Below are 27,923 nucleotides of genomic sequence, written 5' to 3'. Positions count from 1 at the left end.
GTTGCTAGACGGAAGCGCGCGCCGGAGGGCGGGGCGGGGGGCGAGCAGCAGGACCCGGATGCCGGCGGGCTATGGAGTTCCCGTTCGATGTGGACGCGCTGCTCGGGGAGCGGGTCACGGCGGTGGACCAGCATCTCCAGCCCCCGGGCCGCAGAGGGCCCGGCTACACTGCGGCCCATAGGTAACCATGGCAACGGGCTGGCCGCCCCGCGCGGGGCCGCCCAGGGGTGATGGCAACTGGCATGAGGGCGGGCCTAGGGCACGATGGGTAATGGATGCCCATCACCGCGCCCTAGGGCACCTTGGGTAAGGGGGGACCCTGCCCCAGGGCACGATGGGTAATGGATGCCCATCACCCCTGCCCTAGGGCACCTTGGGTAAGGGGGGACCCTACCCCAGGGCAGCATGGGTAACGTGTCCATCACCCCTGCCCTAGGGCACCTTGGGTAAGGGGGGACCCTGCCCCAGGGCACGATGGGTAATGGATGCCCATCACCCCTGCCCTAGGGCACCTTGGGTAAGGGGGGACCCTACCCCAGGGCAGCATGGGTAACGTGTCCATCACCCCTGCCCTAGGGCACCTTGGGTAAGGGGGGACCCTACCCCAGGGCAGCATGGGTAACGTGTCCATCACCCCTGTCCTAGGGCACCTTGGGTAAGGGGGGACCCTGCCCCAGGCACCATGGGTAACGTGTCCATCACCCCGCCCTAGGGCACCTTGGATAAGGGGGGACCCTGCCCCAGGCACCATGGGTAACGTGTCCATCACCCCTGCCTTAGGGCACCTTCGGTAAGGGAGGGACCCTGCCCTAGGGCACGATGGATAACGGGTGCCTATCACCCCTGCTCTAGGGCACCTTGGGTAAGGGGGGGAACCTGCCCCAGGCACCATGGGTAATGTGTCCATCACCTCTGCCTTAGGGCACCTTGGGTAAGGGGGGGGACCCTGCCCCAGGGCACCATGGGTAACGTGTCCATCACCCCTGTCCTAGGGCACCTTGGGTAAGGGGGGACCCTGCCCCAGGCCCCATGGGTAACGTGTCCATCACTCCGCCCTAGGGCACCTTGGGTAAGGGGGGGACCCTGCCCCAGGGTACCATGGGTAACATGTGCCTATCACCCCTGCTCTAGGGCACCTTGGGTAAGGGGGGGACCCTGCCCCAAGGCACCATGGGTAACATGTGCCTATCACCCCTGCTCTAGGGCACCTTGGATAAGGGGGGGAACCTGCCCCAGGGCACCATGGGTAATGTGTCCATCACCTCTGCCTTAGGGCACCTTGGGTAAGGGGGGGGGACCCTGCCCCAGGGCACCATGGGTAACGTGTCCATCACTCCGCCCTAGGGCACCTTGGGTAAGGGGGGGACCCTGCCCCAAGGCACCATGGGTAACATGTGCCTATCACCCCTGCTCTAGGGCACCTTGGGTAAGGGGGGGACCCTGCCCCAAGGCACCATGGGTAACATGTGCCTATCACCCCTGCTCTAGGGCACCTTGGATAAGGGGGGGAACCTGCCCCAGGGCACCATGGGTAATGTGTCCATCACCTCTGCCTTAGGGCACCTTGGGTAAGGGGGGGGGACCCTGCCCCAGGGCACCATGGGTAACGTGTCCATCACTCCGCCCTAGGGCACCTTGGGTAAGGGGGGGACCCTGCCCCAAGGCACCATGGGTAACATGTGCCTATCACCCCTGCTCTAGGGCACCTTGGATAAGGGGGGGAACCTGCCCCAGGGCACCATGGGTAATGTGTCCATCACCTCTGCCTTAGGGCACCTTGGGTAAGGGGGGGGGACCCTGCCCCAGGGCACCATGGGTAACGTGTCCATCACTCCGCCCTAGGGCACCTTGGGTAAGGGGGGGACCCTGCCCCAAGGCACCATGGGTAACATGTGCCTATCACCCCTGCTCTAGGGCACCTTGGATAAGGGGGGGAACCTGCCCCAGGGCACCATGGGTAATGTGTCCATCACCTCTGCCTTAGGGCACCTTGGGTAAGGGGGGGGGACCCTGCCCCAGGGCACCATGGGTAACGTGTCCATCACTCCGCCCTAGGGCACCTTGGGTAAGGGGGGGACCCTGCCCCAAGGCACCATGGGTAACATGTGCCTATCACCCCTGCTCTAGGGCACCTTGGATAAGGGGGGGAACCTGCCCCAGGGCACCATGGGTAATGTGTCCATCACCTCTGCCTTAGGGCACCTTGGGTAAGGGGGGGGGACCCTGCCCCAGGGCACCATGGGTAACGTGTCCATCACTCCGCCCTAGGGCACCTTGGGTAAGGGGGGGACCCTGCCCCAAGGCACCATGGGTAACATGTGCCTATCACCCCTGCTCTAGGGCACCTTGGATAAGGGGGGGAACCTGCCCCAGGGCACCATGGGTAATGTGTCCATCACCTCTGCCTTAGGGCACCTTGGGTAAGGGGGGGGGACCCTGCCCCAGGGCACCATGGGTAACGTGTCCATCACTCCGCCCTAGGGCACCTTGGGTAAGGGGGGGACCCTGCCCCAAGGCACCATGGGTAACATGTGCCTATCACCCCTGCTCTAGGGCACCTTGGATAAGGGGGGGAACCTGCCCCAGGGCACCATGGGTAATGTGTCCATCACCTCTGCCTTAGGGCACCTTGGGTAAGGGGGGGGGACCCTGCCCCAGGGCACCATGGGTAACGTGTCCATCACTCCGCCCTAGGGCACCTTGGGTAAGGGGGGGACCCTGCCCCAAGGCACCATGGGTAACATGTGCCTATCACCCCTGCTCTAGGGCACCTTGGATAAGGGGGGGAACCTGCCCCAGGGCACCATGGGTAATGTGTCCATCACCTCTGCCTTAGGGCACCTTGGGTAAGGGGGGGGGACCCTGCCCCAGGGCACCATGGGTAACGTGTCCATCACTCCGCCCTAGGGCACCTTGGGTAAGGGGGGGACCCTGCCCCAAGGCACCATGGGTAACATGTGCCTATCACCCCTGCTCTAGGGCACCTTGGATAAGGGGGGGAACCTGCCCCAGGGCACCATGGGTAATGTGTCCATCACCTCTGCCTTAGGGCACCTTGGGTAAGGGGGGGGGACCCTGCCCCAGGGCACCATGGGTAACGTGTCCATCACTCCGCCCTAGGGCACCTTGGGTAAGGGGGGGACCCTGCCCCAAGGCACCATGGGTAACATGTGCCTATCACCCCTGCTCTAGGGCACCTTGGGTAAGGGGGGGACCCTGCCCCAAGGCACCATGGGTAACATGTGCCTATCACCCCTGCTCTAGGGCACCTTGGATAAGGGGGGGAACCTGCCCCAGGGCACCATGGGTAATGTGTCCATCACCTCTGCCTTAGGGCACCTTGGGTAAGGGGGGGGGACCCTGCCCCAGGGCACCATGGGTAACGTGTCCATCACTCCGCCCTAGGGCACCTTGGGTAAGGGGGGGACCCTGCCCCAAGGCACCATGGGTAACATGTGCCTATCACCCCTGCTCTAGGGCACCTTGGGTAAGGGAGGGACCCTCGCCCAGGGCACGATGGATAACGGGTGTCTATCACCCCTGCCCCAGGGCATGATGGGTATTGGGGGGATGTCTCCTGCGTCAGGACTTGATCAGTATCAGGACGATCCCATAGGTAATGGGTGCCCATCACCCCTGCCCCAGGGTATGATGGGTGCTCCTTCCCCATGGTAAACCTGTCTCCAGGGTGGCTTTTGTTGGATTTAGAGCGCCTCAGAGCATCCAGTCGAGGGCGGCACCGGGAAGGAGTTATTTTGGATAGCCTGGGTCCTTTAGGATCATTGGCATTTCCCCTCATTTGCTTCCTCTGGAGCCTTCCACAGTGGTGTTTTGGGGATATAGGAGGCAAAGTTATTTCTGGATATCACCCAGACTCCAGGGATGATGGGTAATACCCATCATGCCCCAGGGCAGAGAATAGCTAATAGCTGCCCCTCATCGTTGCCCCCAGATATGATGGGTATTAGGCACCCTTGTCCTGGGGAATGATAGATAATAGCTGCTCATGTGATTGGACCTTGGTACAGCTAGGTAAAAGGGGCATGCTGGGTAAATTCCACCTCTTGTGCTGGGAATGATCTGCCACCCCTTGCCTGTGGAGCATGCTGGGTAATTGCCACCACTTCCTCACAAAGTCACTTGTTTAAATGGCCTCTGGAGTGTTTTGCTGACTTCTGAACTATGGGGCGGAGGTAGGGAAGGGCCAGAACCCCACATATTGTAACCTACAACCCACAATTCCACCAGTGAGCCATGGGCCTTGCATCTCCAAGCGGCCACCACAGCGTCCCTGGAGTGATGTAGGCCTGGCTATGGAAGAGCCTGACCCCTCCCAGTGAAGGACTGAGAAACATAGGCTGGGGATTGGGGTGTTTGGGGCACTCTTGGGTTCCATTCCCAGCTCGTGAAGGGGAGTGGGGTCTAGTGGTTAGAGCAGGGGGGACTGAGGATCAGGAATGCTGGCTTTTATCCCTGGCTCAGGGTGGGGAGTGAAGTCTAGTGGTTAGAGTAGGGGGGTGTGGGAGGCTGGAGGACGGAATTCCTGGGTTCTATCCCTGGCTCTGGGAGGGGAATGGGGTCTAGTGGTCTAGAACAGATCTTGATATTTAGTTGTAAACACCGGGGGAAGGAGTAACAGAATTCAGCAGAAGGCAAAACTTCATTGGATCTCATCAACTCCAGCCCCAGAAGGGGCCGGGCAGCATTGATCCCTACATCCTATTCCCCAGGCCTTTGTCCAGACAGAGGTCAAAATTTCTCCAGTGCTCAGACTTCGCCGTCCTCCCTTGGAGAGAGACTTGCAAAGGCGCAAAGATTTGCCCAGACAGCGCTAGGGATGGGCCCTGACACCCACCTCGAGAGCTCCCCCATCAATCCCTCCTAGCTCGACATCCCCTAAAGAATCCTCCTCCCTTCAGACACTGGTAGACAGTTTTTACAGTAGTGAGTCTGGGAGCTGGGAGGCTGTCACCAACATACAGCCGATTAAATCTTTCCGCTCTGCTGCTGCTGCTGCTGCTTCATGGCTGTGCTACCTAATGAATTGTGCCAGAGTACTGTACAATGGGTTGTGAGAGTCCCTCATGATCCCCGAGACCTTTCCATGGTGGCTTACATGGGGATTTTATGTTAAAGGACTGAGGGAGTGGGCTGGTGGATAGAGCGGGTGACCAGGGCATTACATCCCCCTGAGTTCTACCTCCAGGTCAGGGAGGGGGGTGGGGTCCAGTGGGTTCATGGGGGCTGGGAGCCAGGGCTCCTGGGTTCTATTCCAGCTCTGGGAGCGGAGTGGGGGTAGTGGTTAAGCAGAGGGGACTGGTAGATGGAGAACAATAGGGTATTGTCCTGCTGTTTTTCCATGTGAATGCATCTCAGAAACAGCCTGACCTCCTGTGGTCCCCTCCCCCGTGGCATTTAGGGGCTCAGACCCCTTTCCCTCAGCAAATTTGGGCATAGCCCCTCTTTCTGTGGGTGGCTCAGACTCCAGTGAGTCCTAACTCCTTTGCTCTCTGTCCTCCTCTGCTCAGGGTGGATCTGCAGCAGCAGCTCATGACCATCATAGATGAGATGGGCAAGGCCTCGGCCAAGGTAAGGCAGGGTTTGGAAACCGAGGGGTTAATGGGAGGTGGGATGGGATCAGACTTGGGCATGGGGGAAATAGGGGTACCAGGATCAGCTAGATGTGAGCTCCCCCACCCTTGTTTACCCCTCCCCTCATTTATTCCCCTCCTGTTGTTTGAAGATGAAGGCTCATCAGCGAGCTAGAAAAGGGTGAGCTCAGGAGGGCGGGGAATGGAACGGGAGGAGGGGCTTTATCCTCTAGGGGGCGCTGACTCCGACATGGCCCTAGGGCAGGGTACAGGCTGGCTTAGGGGGCCAAGAGGCACTGGCTCTGATCCAGGGCTGAGCTGTGGTAGTTCTCCTCCCCAGCACAGCTTTGCCTTCTGCCCTAGCCCCCGCCCAAATCTGTTTCTAGGCCCAGAACCTGCCGGCCCCAATCACCAGTGCCTCGCGGATGCAGACAAACCACCACGTTCTCTACATCCTGAAGGACAATGAAGTGAAGACGTGAGTCCCCCTGCGACCCGGGTTTGGTTCCCGAGCCATCCCTGTGGAGAAGAGCATGTCATTCTGCATCAGACCAGTGGGCCATTCTGGCTTATTAGCTGGCCTCCCCAGATCAGACCCATGGGTCCATCTAGCCCAGTATCCTGCCTCCCTGGATCAGACCATTGGCACAATCTAGCCCAGTGTCCCACCTCCCTGCATCAGACCCATGGGCCCATCTAGCCCAGTATCCTGCCTCCCCGGATCAGACCATTGGCACAATCTAGCCCAGTATCCTGCCTCCGTGGATCAGACCTGTGGGCCATCTAGCCCAGTATCCTGATTAGCACAATGAACCCTTTGGTTGTGCCCCCCACAGTAGCCAGTGCTGGGTACTTCTGAGAAGGTTATAAACTTTCCCCAACTCACTCTAGTGGGCAATACTCTCAGATGATGAGAGAGTCCTTCTTGACACCCACCCCCTTCCTCAGGTGGGCATCAACTCCTGTCCTGAAGCCTGAGAATTGGATATGTCTACACCAGTGTCTGCTCTCCTGCATGCCTCATTCAGCTCTTTGACAGGGTAATGTCCTGCAGCAGTGAGTTTCACAGGTCCTCCTTCCCTCCCCCTCTACATTCACCATACCATAGATATGGGGGGAGTAGATGGGACCCTAGCTCACCAGTCCCTGGCCCCTCTGTCCCTATGCAGCTGGTACCATGGAGAGTAGAGAAACTTCATGCATAGACAGGGTGTGTGTCTTCTCTCCCAGCTTGATGCTGTCGCTAATGTCCCCTCTTTTCCTCCCCCATGGCAGAGCGGGGAAAGGGGCCATAATCGGCTTCCTCAAGGTCGGCTACAAGAAGCTCTTCCTGCTGGTGAGTCGCTATAATGCAGCTCTGAACTGGAGACCCAACAGGGGGCGCTCTCCCCCTCAGTCAGTGCTGACCCAATGCTCCAGTGCGACACTAGGGGGCGCTGTGCTGCAGGGAGTGGGGTGGATGGCTCAGTAGGGGGGCGCTGTCCCCTTACAGTCCATGCTGGCCCCAGTGCTGTGCTATCTAACTGGCCTTTTATGTTCCACTGCGATCCTTGTTACTTGGATCTGTTTCAGTATCAGGGGAAAAACCTCTGTTGCAAAAGGTTCACCCAGCTTTAATCAGGACTCCTGGGTTCTATCCTTGGCTCTGGGAGGGGAGTGGGGTCTGGTGGGTTAGAACCAGGGTGGGCTTGGAGTCAGGACTCCTGGGTTCTATCTCTTGCTCTGGGAGGGGAGTGGGGTTTGGCGGGTTACAACCGGGGTGGGGTGGGGGCTCGGAGTCAGGACTCTTGGGTTCTATCCCTTGCTCTGGGAGGGGAGTGGGGTCTGGTGGGTTAGAGCCGGGGTGGGGTGGAGGCTCGGAATCAGGACTCCTGGGGTCTATCCCTTGCTCTGGGAGGGGAGTGGGTTCTAGTGGGTTAGGGGGTGTCCGTGAGCCAGGACTTCTGGGTTCTCTGACATTTCAGGGAAGGTCACCTGTTCTGGGCCCCCCCTGGTTATTCAGCACTGCCTGCATATTCTCTCTCCTCTTCCCCATCCCCCGGCCCCAACCCCAGGATCGCCATGGGGCTCACAATGAGGTGGAGCCGCTGTGCATCCTGGACTTCTATATCCATGAGTCACTGCAGAGGCACGGCTACGGCAAGGAGCTCTTCCAGTGCATGCTGCAGGTGAGAGCCGGGGCCCAAGGGAATTGCTCTGTCTGGGAGGGTCCCTCCCTGCCACACCAGGTGGGAGGGTTTGGGGATCACCCGGACCAGTAAGGGGGTCTGGCACCACCTGCCTTGTAAATTTGGGTGCTGTCGTGTCCTGTGCTATGGCTCAGAGCCCTGATTCCAGGCACAAAGGTCTCACCCTGGTTTCCACCTACCTAGTTACTCCTTGCAGGATGACCCAAGTCCTCCCAACCCCCCCGCCCCTCCCCCCCCCAGCCTGTGTCCCTGAATTCTGAATTACCCCATACTTGCACCTTTCTCCTCTGGTTCCCCCCGCCCCCCGAAGGGGTGAAATCTGCCCCGAGTTATCAGTTCCCTTTGTCACACAGACTGCACCCTAGAGACTGGCTTGGGGGACAAATAAAGGGAAAAGTTGATTGAATAGAGAAATCGCAGACCCAAGGGGGAAATAGTGAGGGGAAGCCAACGCAGACGAGCTCTGCGGAAAATAAAGACACCGTCTCAGGTTTCATGCTTCTCTATTAGCCAAATTCCCTCTCCTAATGCCAGTTACCTGAATGGTTTCCCAGCATGCCGTCTATCCTAGTGCGCCACAGACAGCGCCCCGCTTAGATGCCAGCCCTGGATAGCCTTCACTTCCTCAAGCCTTCTTCCCTTTGGACAGACTTTGTGGGTATCCCCCACCCCCTGACTGTGGGAATTCATGGTTACATAGTGTGTGGGAAACTCCCTCTTCCCCTAGTTTTCCAAGACTAGGGGTTTCTGGTCAGTTTCAGTGTCTTTCCATTAACTTCAGTGGTCCCCCATGATCTTTCCCTGGGCTGGCCAATGCTCGGTGCCCTTCCCTGCCTGATTGCTTCACCCTCCTGTTGGGAGGCGATGCCGTAGTTGCGTCCTGATTACAGTTACAATGTTCTGAACAACACACATGCATATGATCATCACCAGAGCCAGTACACAGATCTCCTCACGGCCACGAAGTTCAGACCACTACAAGCTTTCATTAAAGACCATTCTTGACGTATATTGATACACAGTAATATTGTTCACAACCAATGAACAGTCGTTTATTCTGGAGAGTTCAAACCGCCTGTTCTCCCCTTGGGGTCCTGACTCACAACGGGTGACCCCATTGATTCATCTGGGCCTGTATTCTCGCATCTTTGGGGGACCCCATTGTTCCGTCTGAGCTTTCATCCCAGACCACTAGTCGGGCTGGTATCAGGAGTCTGTGACCAGGCCTGAAGCTGCTGGGAAGTGGCCAGTTAGAGGTGGTGGTTATGACTAGGAACTGTGTTGAGGCTCACCAACCGCTTTCACATGTGGGGCAACAGGTGGGAACAACTTTAAGCAGCTACCATCCTGGTGCTGGAGTGGAATTTGTGCCTCCTAGAGGGGAAAGGCCCTGTGTCCCATTGCTTGCCTCCCAACCCAGCCAATCTCCCAACCTGAGGCCAGATTGGATCTGGCGCCCCCTAGAGCGGGAAAGCCCTGTGTCCCATTCCTAGGGACCTACCAAATTCATGGTCCATTTTGGTCAATTTCACTGTCATAGGATTTTAAAAATTGTAAATTTCATGATTTCAGATATTTAAATCTGAAATTTCACGGTGCTGTAATTGTAGGGGTCCTGGCCCAAAATGATTGGGGGGGTCCAGTCACAAGGTTATTGTAGGGGGGGTTGCAGTACTGCTACCCGTACTTCTCCACCTCTGCTGGTGGAAACAGTGCCTTCGGAGCTGGGCAGCTGGAGAGCAGCAGCTGCTGGCCGGGAGGACGGCATGGTATGGTATTGCCACCCTTACTTCCGCACTGCTGCCTGCAGAGCTGGGGCCTCGGTCAGCAACTGCTACTCTCTGCCATTCTCTGGCCGCCTGTTCTGAAGGCAGCGCAGAAGTAAGGGTGGCAATACCGTGACCCCATCTAAAATAATTTTGCAACCTTCCCTGCAATTCCCTTTTGGGTCAGGACCTGCAATTTGGGAAATGCTGGCCTCCCCCATGAAATCTGTATGGTACAGGGTAAAAGCCTACAAAAGACCAGATTTCACTGGGGGAGACCAGATTCCACGATCCGTGACGTGTTTTTCAGGGCTGTGAATGCCCCACCCTCTGAGCTAGTCAGTCCCTTAGCTGAAGATATGGCTTGTTCCGTGGGTGTGTTTAATCTTGACCCTGTGGCCTTGACTAATCCCCGGTTGCATCTCCTCTCCCTCCGTCTGGCTGGCAGCGCGAGCGAGTGCAGCCCCACCAGCTGGCTGTGGACCGCCCCTCGGAGAAACTCCTCTGCTTCCTCCGCAAGCACTACAACCTGCAGGGGACCATTCCCCAGGTGAGTCGCGCCCTCCGGCTCCTCCCATCATCATCTGGGGGGTGGGGGATGGACACACCCCATTGTGCCCAGGGGATGGCAGGGGGCATGTACTGAGTGATTTATTAGCTGCTTTCTTGGCTGCCAGCATTGCTGGGGAGCTGCAAAGGAGAAGGCTCTTGCCCCATTGGAGGGCCAGAGGTCCCCCATTCCTGGGCTTGGACGTGGCTTCAGGCCACTTTTGTCCTCCTGGAGCAGCAGGGGCCTGAGCATGACTGGGCAGGGCAAGGGGGAGGCTGGTGAAGGGCAGGTGTATGAGGGTATCGGGGGGAGGGGGGAGGTGCTANCCAGGCCATTAGTTGCTAGGAGACAGAGTGTCAGCCATTCTCTGTCCAGACAGCATCACATCTGCCCTCTAGGGCTCTGCAACAATCACACCCCCTTCTCTCACCACCTAGATACTTAAAAACGGCATAGGGGAAACCGAGGCACCCACACAGTCTTCAGAGAAAACATTATGAACATTCCCACTTCCTCACAGGGAGCAGCTGACTGCCTCCTCCGGGGCCCTTGCTGCAGCAGGTGGTCCTCGGGGGCCCTGGCCCAGCCATGATGTCTCCCCCTCCCCCCTGCAGGAGCCTGGGCCTTCCAGCTGACAGCTGTGGATGCTGATGGCGACCAGTTATTCTATGGCATGAGCGGGCAGGATGCCTACTATTTCTCTGTCAACGCCACAACGGGCGATGTGCTGCTGGCGGCCTCTCTGGACCGTGAGGTGAGGGGGTGGCCAGGGCCTGCTGGGTACGGAGACAATAGAGACCAGAGCCAGGGCAGCGGGGGATGCTCAGGGGCCGTCACAGCTACTCTGCCCTTGTGCAGCCCAGATGGCACCAGGCCTGCTCCCTGCAGCCCCTCTCCCGGGCAGTGCCAGGCAGCAGTCATAGGACTCCCACCCCCGCAGGGCCTGGCACTCTCGGATCCCACGGGGGAGAAGGTGCCCTTGGCAGAGGCACCAGGAGCCGCCCTGGGGAGGGGCAGCTCCCTGGTGGAGCCCCAGGACACTCCCCAGCCTCTGCCCTCCGAGCGGGGTGCTGGAGGGATCCCCAGAGCAGCTCCCCTGGGGAGCACTGGGATGTGGGCAGGGGCTGGCAGGGTTTGGGGAGCTGATGCTGCAGCCCCTCCACAGTAAAGGGAGCAGACGTGAAAGGAGTCCCAGGCTGGGGTCGCCGGGGGCTGCAGGTCAGGAGTGAGGGGCACTGCGTTCCCTTGTCCCCTCCAGAAATGCTTCCCCCCACACCTGTGGGGAGGGGATCTCTGGGGAGCGCAACTCGCTTTGGTCCCAAGGAGCTGCCTTGTGAGGCTTCGACGTGCAATGTGGGGCAAGTCAGTGGGAATGGGGAAGGGGGGCAAGAGGGGGCTGGGAGATCCCTTGAGCAAAGCCCCCCCTTGTGTTTCCTTCCAGGCGAAAGCCAAACTCAGCGTCACCATCACAGTGACAGACCAGATCAACACTGAGGTGAGGGAGTGGGCAGGACAGGGGCTGTGCCTGGGGCAGCGGGGCAGGGTGGGGGCTGGCAGGGGCTGTGCCTGGGGCAGCAGGGCAGGGTGGGGCTGGCGGGGAAGTGGACGGAGGAGAGCGAAGTGGGGACTGGTGCTGGGGCGCAATGGGGTCAGCAGGGAGTTAGGGGTGGGGTGGGGGCTGGCAGGGGCCAAGGTTGCTGGCGCCGGGCAGGGGAGTCGGGGCAGGAGGCATCAGAGGCAGGAATTTCTCACTGTCCACGGCCTTTGCTTCTCCCAGGTGAACAACTTTGTGATCTTCGAGGGTTTCTTTGCCGAGCAGCATGGTGAGTGGCCTGGCCGTGGGTGGCCCTCCTTCTCAATCAGCAGGAAGCGCTTCCCTGCCATGCAGCCCGTAACCTGCACAGACCTGCACCAGCTGGGCGCTGCTTTGATTGCAGCTGCAAAGCCCGGCCTGTCCCCTGGGGGTCAACATTGGTCCTGCTACCCCATTGCGTAGGCAGGGCTACCCCAGTGGTCTGAGGTTTAGACCAGGGGCTAAGCCCACAAATCTGGAGGGCAAGTGGCAGCACCTAGGTGGCAGCAAATCCCCCAATTGGAGCGATAACAGCACCACTCAGTCCTGCTTTCCACCTGGTGGTCCTGTCTCTCCACTGCCCTGTGGGGTTTCAGGCCTGAGGAGGGAGGTGCTCTTCACCCGCTTCCCGGCCAGCTGGGCCAGCTAGTCTGGGTGACGATCAAAAGGCAAACAAAAATTGCGGTGTGGCCCCTTTAAGGTCAGGTGCAATCTGGGAGCTATAGTTCCCCCAGAGGGAGCTAGGGCTAGGCTTGATGGGAAGGAACAGGACCTCGGCTGTATCCTGCTTCTCACCTGGACAAAGGGCAGAATGGGAGACTGAGGCACTGAGCAGTGAAATGACTCACCAGCAGACCAGGTGGCAGTGCTGGGAATAGAACCCAGGCGTCCGGTGTCACGGCCCACTGCGCTAACCCTTAGGCAACCCTGCCTGTTTGAATCCTGTTAAACTCTAGGCCTCAGCTCCCTCCCGTGTCCATGAGTTCCACAGGCTCATGCTGACTTCGTTCATATCACCCGGAGGCAGTGGGATTTAACCCTTTGTGCTGCCTTCGTCTGGTCCTCCCGCTACTGGTCATCCCAGAGCTGCGGTGGAGGGGTGGGGGCAGCATTACCGAATGCCTCTGGAACTTAACCTTGCTCTATTTCTCCCCGTGCTCGCGCCCGTCTCGCCTAGAGAGCTTGTGCATTCTTAGCACGCTGAGATTCTCCCTGCCTGAGGTTCCTGGCTCCCATGCTGCCAGGCCTCCCGTCGCCCTGGGCGTGGCGTTCTCTCTAAGCAGCCTCAATGCAGTACGGAACGCGTGCCGCCCCCTGAGTGTCTCCTCCCCTGCATCTAGGCCTCAGCCCCACACAGATGCCCCCTATCCTCCTCTGTCCTGCGATGACCCCCCAGACCTTGGCTCATCTGACCCCATCCTGCCAGCTTCCCTGCCACTGCTTTGGCATCTCCGTGTGCAGAGCAAGTGGCCCATTACAGCTCGTTGCCGTCTACGTAGCATATTCACCTCTGTGCAGAATGACAGACTGTTACCTAAGGCAAGCGTTAATTGCAACCACAGCTGTAACACAGCCACCTCTGGTGTGGGCTGCAGCAGCACCTTAACAACCAGGCAGCAAGATTTCACAGCCTAGTACTGAAATGCAGCCACTTCTGGGGTGGGACAGCTGATTAACCGCCATGCCACAGTGCCACCCAGAGATAGCTTAACCAGAGCTGAAATGCCGCCACCTCTGGGGTGGGGCAATTGGATAACAGGTGTGCAGCAACACAGGGATTGCTCCCCTACCACTGACTCGCCTTGAGGATGGGGCATAGCAGCTGTTTAATAGTCCTACCAAAGCATAGGGCCGGATGTGATGAATACAGTGACTAGCAGCTGTTTGGGACAGGAAGCAAATAAGAATTTTTCTTAAAAGTGTAAGGAAGCTAGTGGAAGTGGGACTAGGAGGAGATGAATGAAGAGTGAGTACCTGCTTGAATGTGAGCGATCAGCACCTTGAAAGGACACTGCCCCCTATGGGTCAGCACTTACTGAGGGGAGAGTGCCCTCTACTGAGCCCCCACCCTGCTCCCTGCAATACAGCACCCCCTAGTGCTGCTCTGGGGCATTGGGGTCAGCACAGCACTGCCTACTGAGCCCCCACCCTGCTCCCTGCAATACAGCACCCCCTAGTGCTGCTCTGGGGCATTGGGGTCAGCACAGCACTGCCTACTGAGCCCCCACCCAGCTCCCTGCAATACAGCACCCCCTAGTGCTGCTCTGGGGCATTGGGGTCAGCACAGCACTGCCTACTGAGCCCCCACCCAGCTCCCTGCAGCACAGTGTCCCCTAGTGCCACATAGGGGCATGGAGGTCGAGACTTCCACTATCCCATCATTCACCCAGTACCATGCTCTGAGTCCTAACCTGTAGCAGCATCGGGAGCAGGCTGGCCAACGCAGCAGCAATCTGTCGCTCCCTTGAGGCAACTCAACCACACCACGCACTGCCACCCAAATCCTTCCTGTGCCAGGGTAGAAAGCTGTCATTGAAAGGCAGCGTGTGGGATCGAGCCCTGCAGTTCACCCTGCTTTGCGGGGAGGGGACGTGACGTTCCAAGCCAGGGACTTGCAGAGACCGATTGAATCAGCATTTGTATCTAGACGACTTTATCCCTGTCACGCGATTTCCATTCCCTTGTGTTTTCAAAACCCTGCCCCACTGGAACAAAGAGAGTCCTTTGTCTCCCACCCGCACCAAACAGGAAACTCAGGACAGCTGCCATCTCCCACTGGAAACACCCACAGGTCACCATTTCAAACGGCCTCTGATTTCCAGCTCCTCGGTCATGGGCTGCTCGACTCCAGACACCTCTGGCCTGGCTCTCAGAGGTGCTGATCACCTACAATGCCACTTGTAGACAATGGGAAGTGTGGATCCTCAGGCAAATCAGTTTAGCTGAGCACAGAGAAGGTGAAGGAGTGACTTGATCCTAGGTTGACCAAATGGCAAGCGTGAAAAATTGGGACACTTTCTTTTTCTGGGGCCGGCGGGTAGAGTTGCCTATTTAAGACAAAGCTCCCAATCTTGGGACATCTGATCACCCCATTTGATCACTGTCTAGCAGTACCTGCAGGGGGAAGAGAAAACTGATAGTAGGGGGCTCTTCAGTCTAGCACAGGAGGTCTCAAACTCTTTTTGCTGGGTCCCCCATTGAAAATATTTCAGGCTGTGCCGACCCCCCTCACTCTTGGTACCAGACATCGCTTTTGCAACATTGGTGCAAATCCCTACAGAGCTAAGTAACCGTACTATGCCCCCCTTACTTCCACGCTGCTGCTGATGGCGGCGCTGCCTTCAGAGCTGGGTGCCCGGCCAGCTGCAGTCACTTTCTGGCCACCCAGCTCTGAAGCCAGCACTGCCACCGTGTAGCAGAGCAGAAGTAAGGGTGGTGTGGTATGGTAATGCCACCCTTTCTTCTGCGCTGCTGCTGATGGCAGCGCTGCCTTCATAACTGGGCAGCCGAGAGTGACAGCTGCTGGCTGGGCACTCAGCTCTGAAAACAAGGAAAAAGGACGAACGAGAGAAAATTACGGACATTTGTTCGTATTTCAAAAATCCACCCAGACGGAGATTGGAGGACCAAAAAGGAGGTCATATCTGGGAGAACCCAGACGTAGGGTAACCCTATAATTTATGTGATCTCGTGACTGCCCTACAGTAGCCTTGAGACCCCCTTTTGGGTTGGTACCCCCAGTTTGAGAAACACTGATCTAGCAGACAGAGATCTAACAGGAGCCAATGGCTGGAAGATTGAGACTGGTACATTTTTACCAGTGAAGGGCATTAATTGCTGGCCCAGCTGTGCTGTGCTGGATTCTCCACCACCAGAGATTTTAAAATCAAGAAGTTGTCCTTTTTCCCCCCCCCAGATCTGCTCTGGTTCAACCAGGGATCAATCCAAAGCCGTTCTGTGGCCTGGCTTATCCAGGAGCTCAGATTACAAGTGTCCGTTCTGCCCTTAGAAACTAGGAAGCAGCCGCTAGCTGGTAGGGGCCCAAACGTGCAAGGGAGGCTACAGTCAGAGGCTGCTCTTGGAAAGGTTGGCCCGAGCGTCTCTGAAAACAGGGAACGTCTCTGTGTTCTGGGTTTGGAGGCTCCCAGCACAGCGTGGTCCTGAGCGGTGACTGAGTGCTAGGGGAATGCAGATATAATAGTGACGGACGTTGCTTCTGCTCAGCCAATTCTACTCGAATTAGACCCCTCTTGGCCGAAATGCTAATGCCCCTTGAGGCCACATCCCGTTCAGGGATGGGTGGGGGCCCTACACACTGCTTTGTACGGCTTTTGTCAAGTCTAACAGTCAGTGTTTCAAGCAATGGAGGGCCTGCCCCTTTCTTCCAGGGTGGGGCAGCTGGATAACAGCAGCACATTATCACCGCACAGAGATTGCTCGTCAGATGCTGAGATGCATCCGCCTCTGGGGTGGGGCAGGGAGGGAACAGCTGCACAGTGATGCTGCACCAGGATCTCTCATCCAGGGATGAAATGCAGCCACCTCTGGGCTGGGGTAGTTGGAGAACAGACGCACAGCGATGCGGCACAGGGATCAGCCAGCTAGTGCTGAGATGCAGCCACCTCGGGTGGGGCGCAGCATCCTTTTAACGGTGAACAGCAACAGTGCACATTTTGGAAAGGAAACCCACAGGGTGCGGTGCTTAGAGAGGCAGTACAATGCAATCAGCCATGGTGAGATTTGGCCAGGACCCCGGGGTGCGTTTGTGGTAGCGCTTACTAGCCCAGGACCCCATTGTGCTTAGTGCTGTATAGACCCAACCAAAGCGACGGGCCCCACCCCCAAAGAGCTGGCAATCAAAGTTAGGCCAGGAGTGATCATGGGCTGGTTTAGAGTGCTCCGCAGGAAAGCCAAGGCTGCCAGCAGAGGCCTCGGCTGGCCCTTGGGCTGTCTGGTGAGCCCAGGATGGGTTTTAAACCTCCAGCTCTGGGATGTGGTAATTACCCCTTCTGGCCTCCACCTTTCTGGGGCTGACCTTTCTCACCCTCTCCCTGCAGCTCCGGTGAGGAAGTTGCCTCCAAAACGTGCTGAGGAGGAGATAAAACCCTACTCCCTAACAGACCGAGAGTGTAAGAGACCCGTTGCGCTGGCCCAGGGTGGGGGGCAGGGAATGGGACATGGGGCCTTTCCCCTCTAGGGGGCGCTGACTCAGATCCAGCCTGTGGATGGGGGACTGGCAGGCTCAGGGGGTGGGGAATGAGATACAGGGCCTTTCCCCTCTAGGGGGCGCTGACTCAGATCCAGCCCCAGAGGGAGGGGCGGAGCTGTCTGGTTGGCTCAGGGAGTGGGATGGGGGGAGTTGGCTGTGATCCGGCTTGTGGATGGGGGACTGGCTGGCTCAGGAGTGTCCCCACCTAGGATGTGCCCCTCTGTTCCCAAACAATCCCAGGAGGTTTAGTGTGGCGCCCCTAGTGGCTGAGAAGAGGCAGCACTTGACTGTAATGAACATCAAAGCAGGGGTTGAGGCTGCTGGACCTTGCGGGCCCCCCTAGCCTGACTAACCCAGCCTGCGCTGCCTAGTGTCACCGCACAGGGGCACCTGGACTCAGCAGGGCCGTGACAGGGGGTCCCCCGAAATGAGGCTGCTGGTACATGTGGTTTTCAGTATGTCCCTCCCTTCCCCCATTTGCTTTGACTGGAATGGGGGGCCCCCAGAATGATTCCCCTTTCCCTTCTGCCCCCTAGCCCAGCTCCTGCACTGTCCCGTCCCCTGCTTCCCCCTTTCCCTCCCTCACCCAGCGCATACCCCGGAGGGTTCTTTACTGCCATGCGCAGTGATCCCACTGTACCCACCAATCAGCTGTCAGCCACACTGCCCTCTCCAGGAGCTGCTCCCACAGCTGTTGGGGGGGATCCCACCTCCCCTCTGATGAGGGAGGGCAGATTCCTGTCCCCTACTTTGGAGAGGACAGAATAGGAACCTCTACACACACAATGCTAGCTGGAGGGGTTCATCCCACAGCTACCACCACACGGCAGGGGCAGATGGACTGGGCTGTCTGTATTATGTTCTATCAGTCTTATCTGGCCCCCATCACCATAGGATCTGAGCACCTCACAGTAGCCCTGGGAAGCAGGGCCCTGCTATTATCTGCCTTCTCCAAATGAGGAAACTGAGGCACAGGGAAGCTAAGTGACTTTCCCAAGGTCATTCAGGGAGCCTGGGGCAGAGCCAGGAATAGATCCCGGGTCTGCGGAGGCCCAGACAAGCACTCTCCCCACTGGGCCATCCCTAGACAAGAGGGGCTGAGAGCTGCAGAACAACCTGGGCCCCTCTTTCTTAACATGCCCTTATGTCACACGTCCTGGGCCTCTCTAGCAACAGAAGGCCCCAGAACTCTATGACTCCGCAAGGTTCACCTGCTCCCTCTTCGTTAATCCACGAACCCGAGGGCTCCCAGGCTGTACCTGGGTCAGGAAGCGGGGTAGGTGTGGAGCAGGGCTGGAGGGTCTGATCCTAGGCATCTCCCTTCAGTCCTGAAGGAGGAGGTGGAGCCACCCTGGCCCTTCAACCAGTCGCATTCGCTGACCCGCTCCAGCAGCCTGGGGAACTCACCAGTTCGCACCTGCCTCAAGCCCTTCCTCAACGAGCAGGAGCTGCTGCGGAACCTGCGCCTCTGCCCCCCGCACGCAGCCGCCCACCACCTGCTCAACGGCGAGGAGGGCGGGCTGGCCACCCAGAGGCGGAGAACCAGGTACGGGGTAGGGGATGTTGCTTGTCTAACACTGACAGACTCAGCTGGCCTTGTACCTAGGAGCGTGGGTCCCTATATGGGCAGTGCCCAGTCACAGGGATCTGGGTCATTCAGATCTGGGTGGTATCTGGTCACAGGGAGAGGGGCGGCATCTGATTATGGGTGGCTTCCATTAGCAGGGCTCTTGGCTGCTTGTCAGCGCCCGCTCCTGGGGATTTGGGATCTGAGCTGCCAGGCGGTTCCTGGTCCTGGAGATCTGGGTCGCTGGGCTTTTGGGTGGCATCCAATCCCATGAGATCTTGAGAATCTAGAACACAGGCTGGCTTCTGGTCCTACAGATCTTGGATCTGGGCTGCTGGTTGACATCTTGTCCTGGCAGTTTGGGGGATGCGGGTGCAGGGTGGCATCTTATGACTCAACCAAGAATCATGGGTGGGGGCGGTAAGGGAGACAGTGACCCTCCTCCTCATTCTCCTGCCCCTCTGTTTTGAACTGCGCTAATGCCCAGCTGCTCAGCTCTGTCCCCTCCCCCAGTTACCAGAAGGGGCATCTGCAGGCTGGATGTGGGGCCTCCCTGCTCTGGGCCAGACTCAGTGGGGCTGTGAATGTGGGGGAGTTGCTCAGCACCAGGGAGGTGGAAGCAGCAGTTGCGTCATTTGGCAAGCCCTGGCTGGACCACCCACTTTGCACGCTTTTCCTGATCCTGCACGTCTTGCACGCCCACCCCAAGTGCTGCCTTGGGGGGAATTGGCCTTATTTTCCCCTTCTCTGGGCTGTACCCATTCCCGCTGAGGCCTGGATCCCTACCCACTAGGGTCGCATGTTCGCTCTAATACCAAGTCAGTGCAGATTGCCCTCGATTTGCACTGGCCAGGTATCGAACTGGTGCTGTTTCCCCTGCTTTCACACATCCGCACCAAGTGCTAGATTGGTGCCAGCTGCACTGGCTTTCCCATTTACGGCGACTCCCAGATCGGTACAAGGTGCACTAGTTTTGCATGTTCCCACTAAGTCCCGGGTGGGTCTCTGTCACACTAGTTTTGTATGAGTGCTGGATCAGTGCAAGGAGACCTTTCGCATGTTCACACCGAGTGCTGCATCAGCATAAGTTACACTTGTGTTGCACGCTGTGGTGTGGGATCTGTGCAAGCCACACTGATTTTGCATGCCAGGTTGGATCACTGTCAGCGGTGCTGATTTTGCACACTCATGTTGCACACCACCATATTGCATCCATGCCAAGTGCTCTGATTTCCTCGCTCACCCTTTGCAGCTCAGATGTTGGATTTGTGTGAGCAGCACTGTTTTTACACGCTCACTGTTTGCACACACACATGTTGGATCTCTGCATACCTCACTGATTTTGCATGCTCACCTGTTGCACTTTCAGATGCTGGATGTGTGTGAGATGCATTGATTTTGCACACTCAAAGGTTGGATTTGTGTGAGCCAGTCTGAATTTGCACACTCAACTTTTGCATGCTCACATGTTGTATCTGTGCAAGCCAACTAGTTTTGCACACTCACCCTTTGCACACCGGCATGTAGGACCAGTGTGAGTCACACTGCTTTTCCACATTTGTGCTTTGCACGCCAGGTTGGATCCGCCTCAGCTATGCTGCTTTTGCATGCTTGTGTTGCACACGATAGTGTTGGGTTCATGCAAACTACTATGATTTTGCACACTCACACTTTGCCTACTCAGTGTGTTGGAGCCATGTGGGCTGCACTGATTTTGCGGGTTCGCCCTTTGCATGGCCAGGGCTGGCTAAGTGCACCCATGGCTGGATCCATGCAAGCTGCACTAACTTTTGCACACTCGTGCTTTGCATGCCCAGGTCTGGATCAGCGCAAGCTGTGCTCTGAGCTGCTCTCACTTGACATCACTGCCAGCCAGTTTCAGCTCTGGGCTAGTTACCCAGCGTTGCCCCTTGCCCCTTGCTTTCCAGCCGGTTGGGGGGGTTATTTCAACTTTTTGCAGCGCGGTTGAATTTGGCCCAGCAGACGCAATGCCTGGCGCCTCTAGCCATTCCCACTGCACCTCCAGAACCGCACAATAGCTAAGCTCATCTGGCGACGCAGGTGGGATAAGAACCGGAAGTCACCAGCCATCTCTCTTTTTGGGTGGGGGGAAGGGGTCTTGCATAGGTCACATTTCCCCCAGCCTGCCTGGGATCTAACCTGTCTTCTCTCTGTCTCTCTCTCTGCCCCATCCTCCCGCTCCCAGCTCCCTCACCCGCTCAGAAAACACCAGCCATTGACATCGCCGCTGTGTCCCCCACCCCCGCCCTGGCTTGGTCGTCCATTTGTGTCTTGAGATGTTGGCGAGAGGGGGGGGGTTCAGCCCCATCGCTCCTCCCCAGCCCTTTTTTATATGCTTGGGGGTGGGGGGCTGGCGCAGACGCTGGGTTATTTCCGGGGCTCAGTGGGTGTTTTTCCTGGGCTGCTTGTTTTTCTATGGAATGATCCTAAAGCACCCTTTGAAGAGGGGTCTGGTCCCAATAGCACGGTAGCTCCCCCCCGCCCCCTTTTCTAAAATATGCCTATGTTGTACTTTGGATCCAGTGGGAAATCTGATTCTGATCGTCCCTCCTGTGCCAGATCTCGAAATGGGATCTGCTGCTTGGTGACAGATCAGATCCTCTCCCTTGTGTTTGTAGGTGAATTTAAAGAAAAGGATCCACTGCAAATTGGCAACTGCAGACTCAGAAATAGGACCCCCTTGTTTGTCTTGGGATCTAACTGGATCCACTGTAGATTGCCAGTGGATTCAAACTAGATCTCCTCAATCCATTCTAGAACCAGGTCCCCTTGCAGGTCACCAATGGCTTTCTTAAGGATAGAATCCATGTGTGTTCCTTAGTGAGTGGATCTAAAAGCGATCCACTAATTTTCTGACTTAAGAAGGGGATCTCTTTATTTTTCTGAGTGGTGGGATCTAAAAGGGATCACCAAATGCTAACCTCATCATCAGAAATAGGATCCCTTTTGTTTCTCAATGGATCTAAGTGGGATCCAATGTGGGTGGAGTCTACAGCAAGGTGCCCCTTGTGGTTCATGCTAGATTTAAAGGGTCTACTGCTGATCACCAATTACCGGTTATGTTTCTTAATTGGTGGATCTAAAAGGGATCTGCTGCAGGTCACCAATTTCTGGTTTTAAAATGAGATCCCATGTGATTTGCAGTCGGTGGATTTAAAAAGATCCATGCTTGCCCACCAACATAAGACTCTGAAATAAAGTCCCTTTGTCTTGTGTGGTTGCTGGATCTAAAAGGGATCTGCTGACGATTACCAGTTGCTGGCTTCAAAATATGACTCCTTCCTTGTTTCCCAGTGGCTGGATCTAAAAGAGATCCAGTGCAGATCACCAGTAGCTGATTCCAGATTTAAGATCTGCTTCTGTAGTCTCTTGAGTGGGTTAGAAAGGGATATGCTTCATGCTGCCAACCGCTGAAACCAAACTAAGATTCTTTGATTGGTGGATCTGAAAAGGGGCCCACCTTAGCAACACCCAAGACCGACAGGCTCCTGCGTCCTCCAAAGGCGATCCACTACACGTTGCCAATTGCTAAATCCAACAAATAGAGCCTGCCCCCAGCTTCCTGATTGGCTGGGTTGCCGCATGGCTCCATTACAAATGCCTCCTAAAAAGATTGTCTACAAATTGCCAGTGGCTGGAGCCTCAAGAGGGATCCACTATCTACTGCCAGATCCCTCTGAGGGGTCCCTTCAGCTGACAGATCCATGGTAGGGATCTACGGAGGATGTGGCCAGTAGCCAGATGCCCCCCAAAGGGAACCGCTGTTAATGACTTCTCACTCGCTTTTGCTCCAGTTCCCCTGAAGGCATCACAGCTGTTTGTAGGACTAGAGTGGGGGGCTTGAGAGCCAGGACTCCTCAGTTCTATCTCCAGTTTTGGGAGCAGAGGAGGGGCCTAGTGTGTTACAACAGGGGAGCTGGGAGTAAGGGATCTTGGGTTCTATCCCCAGCTCTGGGAGGGCAGTGGGGTCTAGTGGTTAAAGCAGGAAGGCTGGGAGCAGAGAGCCCTGAGTCTCTTCACAGACTCACAGTGTGAAACTGGGCAAGTCCTTTCCCCTTTCTGTGCCTCAGTTTCCCCATCTGTAAATGAGGATAAAATGAGGGTCCCATCTCCCAGGGATGTCATGAGACTTAATGAAAGTGTTAATTAGTTAATAATAATTAACACTGGAAAACTTTGATTCTACATCCTCCCTGACCTGAATCTGGTACACTTATTTTTAAATTATATTAGAACCTGGAGGGCCAGCTGAGATCAGGGCCCTGTTGGGCCGGGCACTGCACAGACACACAGTGAGAAACAGTCCCTGCTCCAGCTGAGATCAGGGCCCCGTTGTGCCGAGTGCTGCACAGACACACAGGGAGAGACAGTCCTTGTACCAGCTGAGATCAGGGCCCTGTTGTGCCTTGCCTCAAAGAACTGACAATCAGACCAGGCAGATAAGGGAAGGAGTGTTCTCCCCATTTTACAGATGGGGAAACTGAGGCCAGAGAAATTCATGCCTAGATCCTCAAAGGTATATAGATACACCACTACCTCGATCTAACGCCACCCGATATAACACACATTTGGATATAACGCAGTAAAGCAATGCTCCGGGGGCGGTGGGGCTGCTCACTCCGGTGGATCAAAGCCAGTTCAATATAACACGGTTTCACCTATAATGCGGTAAGATTTTTTGGCTCCCAAGGACAGCGTTATATCAAGGTAGAGGTGTACCTGTGATGAAGTGGGAATGTTTTATAGTAGTTATATGAGGCATATGCCTCAGTTTCCCCATAATCAGTGCACCCTGTCAATACTGTGACAGCGGCAGCCTTTTCCAAACAAGGGAACCATTGGGTAGTCACCCGGTACACGGCAGCTGGAGGTTCTTAGGTCAGCGTGGAGGAAAGAAGGTTCAAGCACAGTGAACTCCATGGTCAGGCTCTGTCTCTCTCAAGCCGACGTCCTTCCTCCGCTCCCAGATTCCTCCAGAAGCCAGAACTCGTCCCCCACCTCTCCAGGGCTGCCCGGGGGTAGGGGGCAAGTGGGGCAATTTGCACAGGGGCCCCCACGAGATTATAGTATTCTATAATATTGCAAGTTTTTTATTTATGGAAGAGGCCCCCGAAATTGCTTTGCCCCAGGTCCCCTGAATCTTCTGGGCGGCCCTGCACCTCTCTCTCGTTTGTTCTGGGCTTTTTGCTCAGCTTCCTGGCAGAGAGGCGGGGAAATCCATGAACCCCTGGAGCTTGGTTCTCTCTCGCGGGCCCTCTTGTTAATCTGGGTCAGTTTCCACCAGTTCCTTAAGGGCTCTTGGTTCCACCCAGGCAGGGAGGGGACCCCCACCTATGTCTCTTAGCCCGCCCTGAGAGGAAACTTAAATCAGTGTTCCTCCACTGGGTACCAGTGCCACATGCAGGGGAAACTGAGGCACACGCAGGCCTCCATACAAATATTAGGGAAAGTCCCCACTCCGTCACAATGCCCATTGAACTCACTAGCTGTTACGCGCCTGGATGCCTGGGAGGATCTGCACCTCCAGGACTTGCCGAAGGTCACACCCACTCCGTGGCAGAGCTAGGAACTCCAGGTTCCCAGCCCAGGGCCTTGTCCACCAGCCTTCCAGCGCACCGCTAGCTCACTGGGTTGACAGTGTCTCTCTCTGATCTCTGCCCCCATTTGTCCCCGTCCCCCCCCGCCCCCAGCCGCCCAGGGCTCTGAGCTGCCTTCAGTCGTTAAGAGTTCAACGCGGGAACATGAGCTTTTGTTTACATTTCAATAAAGTTTGGAGATTTTTTTTATTATTATTCAAAACCTTCCACGGAATCCTTTGTCGTTTGTTGCTGCACCGCAAGGGCAGAGGGCAGCTGCACTGCTCTGCCCGCCTCGGCTCTGGAACCATCTTCTGGGGCTGTGCTGTCCGGAGGGGAGTGGGGTCTTGTGGTTGGGGGGGGGGGCTAGGAGCCAGGACACCTGGCTTCTATTCCCATCTCTGGGAGAAGAATGGGATCTAGTGGTTAGAACGGGGGGGGCTCAGAATCAGGACTTCTGGGTTCTATCGCTGGCTTTGGGAGACGAGTTGAGTCTATTGGGTTAGAACAGGGGGGCTGAGAGCCAAGATTCTCCTAGGTTCTATTCCCGACTCTGGGAGGGGAGTGGGGTCAGTGGATTGACTCATCGATCCCTGCAGGTATGCAGCACATTGCTAGGGGCGGGTCTTTCTTGGGGTACAGAACCACTAGTGGTTGCCCAGCCAGCCCCTTTCACCAGCTGCTGGGTACCCTGAATAATAAGCTATGCAGCAGTTTGATTGAGGTCTGCACAGGACCAGCCAGGGGCCCTTGGTGCTGCCAGGGTCTGGAGTATAATCCAGGATGGCGCTGCCCTCGCTGCTTTGTGTCATCTCTGATCCTCTCAGGCCAGTAGACTGACCCCTAACATGGCTACCATCTTCCATAACTCCAAGGATCCTAGAGTGATTTCCACCTCTGCTGAAATGCAGCCACCTCTGGGGTGGGGCAGCTGGGGAACAGCCCCACAGCGATGCTGCATGGGTGTCACGCACCCAGCGCTGAAATGCAGTCACCTCTGGAGTGGGGCAGCTGGGGAACAGCTGCACAAGGATTCCGTGCAGCCATTTAGGACAGGAAGTGAAGTGAGTCAGTGAATCTTGTAGGGGGAAAGGCAGGGAGATGAAATGCAGGTGTCGGAGTTGGGATTCGGACAGGGCCCTGTGCAAAGGAGGTCTTTCAAGATCACAAGGGTTGTCAGGAACAAGGGCATCAGCGCTGAGTGCCAAGGGGAAGCGCCCTAGACTGAGCAGCCACCCTGTTCCCTTCAGCATGGTGCGGTCATGGGATCAGTACAGCCTGTGAGGGGAGAGCGCCCCCTGCTGAACTCCTCACCTTAATTCCATTCCATCACATTGTCTGTGCTCCAGTCCCATGAGACTCCATGCCATGTCTATCCTCCCCCCCTCCCTGCCTGGCATCCCCCCTGTCCCTCACCTTCCACCTCCTCATCACCCACCCCTGTCTCCTCCCCTCTCTCCTCCAGGGGGAGCGCTGTGGGGCAGGACGGCCTGGTGGCTCAGCGGAGTTCCTACAGCCGCTACAGGAACCCCACCCCATTGCCTGAGGGGGTGGCCAGCGGCGCTGAGAGGAGAGCGGGTGAGTGGGGCAGGTGCAGGATGCCACCCTGAGCCGGGCCGGGGTTTCCATCTCTCACTGTGGATGGGGCTGTCTGGGCTGGGATCGGGCCTTGGCATCCTGGCAGGTGGGCATCTCGCTGCTCTGAGCCACCCACCTCAAAGCCTAGTACACAGGCTGCAGCCGCCCCCGAAGCCTGGCAGTTCAGGGGGTCCTGTCCCAGCCCCCGGGAGCCAGCCAGAGTGCTGCCACATCTTCGCTGGTCTCTTACTGAGCCTCCACCCCACACCCTGCTGCACTGGGCATTGGGGTCAGCACTGACTGCCAAGTGTACTGAGCCTCCCACGTCCTCCCTGCTCCCTGCAGCACAGCGCCCCCTAACAGCACGCTGGGGTCAGCACAGCACCCCCTACTGAGCCTGCTCCCTGCAGCACAGCGCCCCCTAGCTGCACATTGGGGACAGCACAGCATCCCCTAGTGAGCCCGCTGCCTGCAGCACAGCACCCCCTAGTGGCACATTGGGGTCAGCACAGCACCCCCTAACAGCACACGGGGCCAGCACAGCACCCCCTACCGAGCTTGCTCCCTGCAGCACAGCGCCCCCTAACAGCACAGTGGGGTCAGCACAGCATCCCCTACTGAGTCCCAACTCCTTGCAGCACAGCACCCCCTACGGGCACATTGGGGCCAGCACAGCGCCTCCTACTGAGCCCGCTCCCTGCAGCACAGCGCCCCCTAACAGCCCACTGAGGTCAGCACAGCATCCCCTACTGAGCCTGCTCTGTGCAGCACAGTGCCCCCTAGTGGGACATTGGGGCCAGCACAGCTACTGATCCCACTCCCTGCAGTCCCAAGGCGGCTGGGGTAGGAGATGGGGGGATTGGGAATGACATCAGGGAAGTTAAAAGAATTGCTGCTCACTCCCCATTTTGCTTGTTGACCCAGAGAGCAGCCGAGAGCCGTTAAGGAATCTCCAGGACTCAGAAGGCCGGTAAGATTCCTTCTTCCGCTGCCCTTCTCTGGGACCCCTCCAGGACACCCCCAACTCCACAGCCTGCTCTCCCCATGCTGTCCCACCACTTCTGGGGCCTCTCCATGACTTGCCTCCAACCTGCATTCCCCACACCACCAGCCTCCCCTCTGCTGGGATCCCTCCCTATGCTCCCCGTGCCATCAGCATGCCCAGCTTCTGGGATTCCTCCATGATCCCTCCTCCTCTGGCTTTTGTTCCTCACATGGCCCGCCTCCCTCGTTGCTGGGAGCCCTCCCCTCCCTCTGATCCACCGCCTTGGGCCTGTGCTCCCCGCATCACCCCCCCCCCCACACACACACTCTATCAGTACTTGAGGGGACACCACCACCCCCGGCATTGACTGGTGCCTCCCTCTCTCTCTGTCAGGCTGGACAGTACAATGATCAGCAGCCAGGACCCATCACATCCAGCCCTCCTACCCCAGCCAGGTGGGACGGTCCGTCACTCTGCAGGCTCCTCCCCTCCCACCGAGCCGGCCCTGACGGACAGAACTAAAGACCCAGGCATCCGAGCGGCCTCAAAGTCAAAGCCCTCGGGCCGAGGAGACCCTGTGGACTGCCTCCCTCCACGGCTTGACAGCACTTGGTATGGCCGAGCTGGAGTGCCATGGGGGAAGCCGCTATCTTGGACAGTAGCAGGAGTGTCACGGGACGCCCAATGGATTCGCTACAAGCAGGAATATTGCAACACCAGGCCCTGGTGAGCAGGGGGGCAGCTAGCAGAAAGCCAGCATGGCTGCAGAGCTCCAACCCTACAGGCCCATCTAGTCGGGTGTCCTGGCTCCTCTCTACTGCACCAGACAGACCAATGGGCCCATCTAGCCTGATATCCTGCCTCCTCCGTGCTGGGACCAATGGGCCCATGTTGCTTGATAGCCCAGTATAAGCTTGATCTTCTACTGGCTGGAAGGATTCCCCTGAAATTCCACCTGGTCCATCCCGGTGGCTTTGGTCTGGAAAGTTTGGGAGGGGCTGTCACATGACGTTTTTGGGGAGAGAAAAGGAGGCCCCAAGACCAGGCACCAGCGTCCTCTCTCTTCCCCCCCTGCCCCATGGTGTTTTCACTCTTGTTAGCACTGGGGGTAGTTGGCAGGGAGAAAGGAACCAGGGAGGGGTCACTGAGTGGAGGGCGCAGAGCTGGAGACATCAGAGCTGGGCAGTGAGAAAGGTTCTCTCTCAACTCATGTTTGGATGGGAAGTTGGGTTTTCGATGAGATGGAATTGTTCCAGGAAAAGCGACTGCTCCTTGTGAGGAATTTCCATTCCTCCCCCCCGACCTCAAAAAAAGAAAA

At 57.2% G+C, this 27,923-nt stretch overlaps 1 protein-coding gene across 2 annotated transcripts; it reads left to right on the top strand.

The window, feature by feature from the left end:
- Window positions 1–24: 24 nt before the first annotated feature.
- On the top strand, window positions 25–27,923 carry ATAT1 (alpha tubulin acetyltransferase 1). Of its 2 annotated transcripts, XM_032800512.2 has the most exons (12): window positions 34–181; window positions 5,529–5,589; window positions 5,978–6,069; window positions 6,867–6,927; window positions 7,646–7,759; window positions 9,995–10,096; window positions 11,874–11,919; window positions 16,727–16,798; window positions 18,205–18,424; window positions 25,508–25,620; window positions 26,545–26,590; window positions 26,999–27,923. In XM_032800512.2, the coding sequence occupies exons 1-12, from the start codon at window positions 72–74 to the stop codon at window positions 27,333–27,335; spliced, it is 1,374 nt and encodes a 457-aa protein (XP_032656403.1). In that variant the 5' UTR covers window positions 34–71; the 3' UTR covers window positions 27,336–27,923. The 2 variants fall into 2 exon arrangements, with proteins under 2 accessions (XP_032656420.1, XP_032656403.1); XM_032800529.2 differs by lacking the exons at window positions 25,508–25,620; window positions 26,545–26,590; window positions 26,999–27,923 and adding an exon at window positions 20,652–24,270 and having other exon boundaries at window positions 25–181.

Source organism: Chelonoidis abingdonii, chromosome 12 (genome assembly GCF_003597395.2).
Source record: "Chelonoidis abingdonii isolate Lonesome George chromosome 12, CheloAbing_2.0, whole genome shotgun sequence".
Taxonomy (NCBI): Eukaryota; Metazoa; Chordata; order Testudines; family Testudinidae; genus Chelonoidis; species Chelonoidis abingdonii.
The sequence above is the reverse complement of the archived record's forward strand: the minus strand, read 5'-3'. Positions and strand labels throughout refer to the sequence as shown.

Excerpts from the sequence above, each read along its gene's own strand:
- ATAT1 (XM_032800512.2), top strand. The coding sequence starts at position 72 with ATGGAGTTCCCGTTCGATGTGGACGCGCTGCTCGGGGAGCGGGTCACG. Across the intron at positions 6,070-6,866 it reads AAGGACAATGAAGTGAAGAC|AGCGGGGAAAGGGGCCATAA; the intron begins GTGAGTCCCCCT and ends CCCCCATGGCAG. Across the intron at positions 11,920-16,726 it reads TTTCTTTGCCGAGCAGCATG|CTCCGGTGAGGAAGTTGCCT; the intron begins GTGAGTGGCCTG and ends CTCTCCCTGCAG.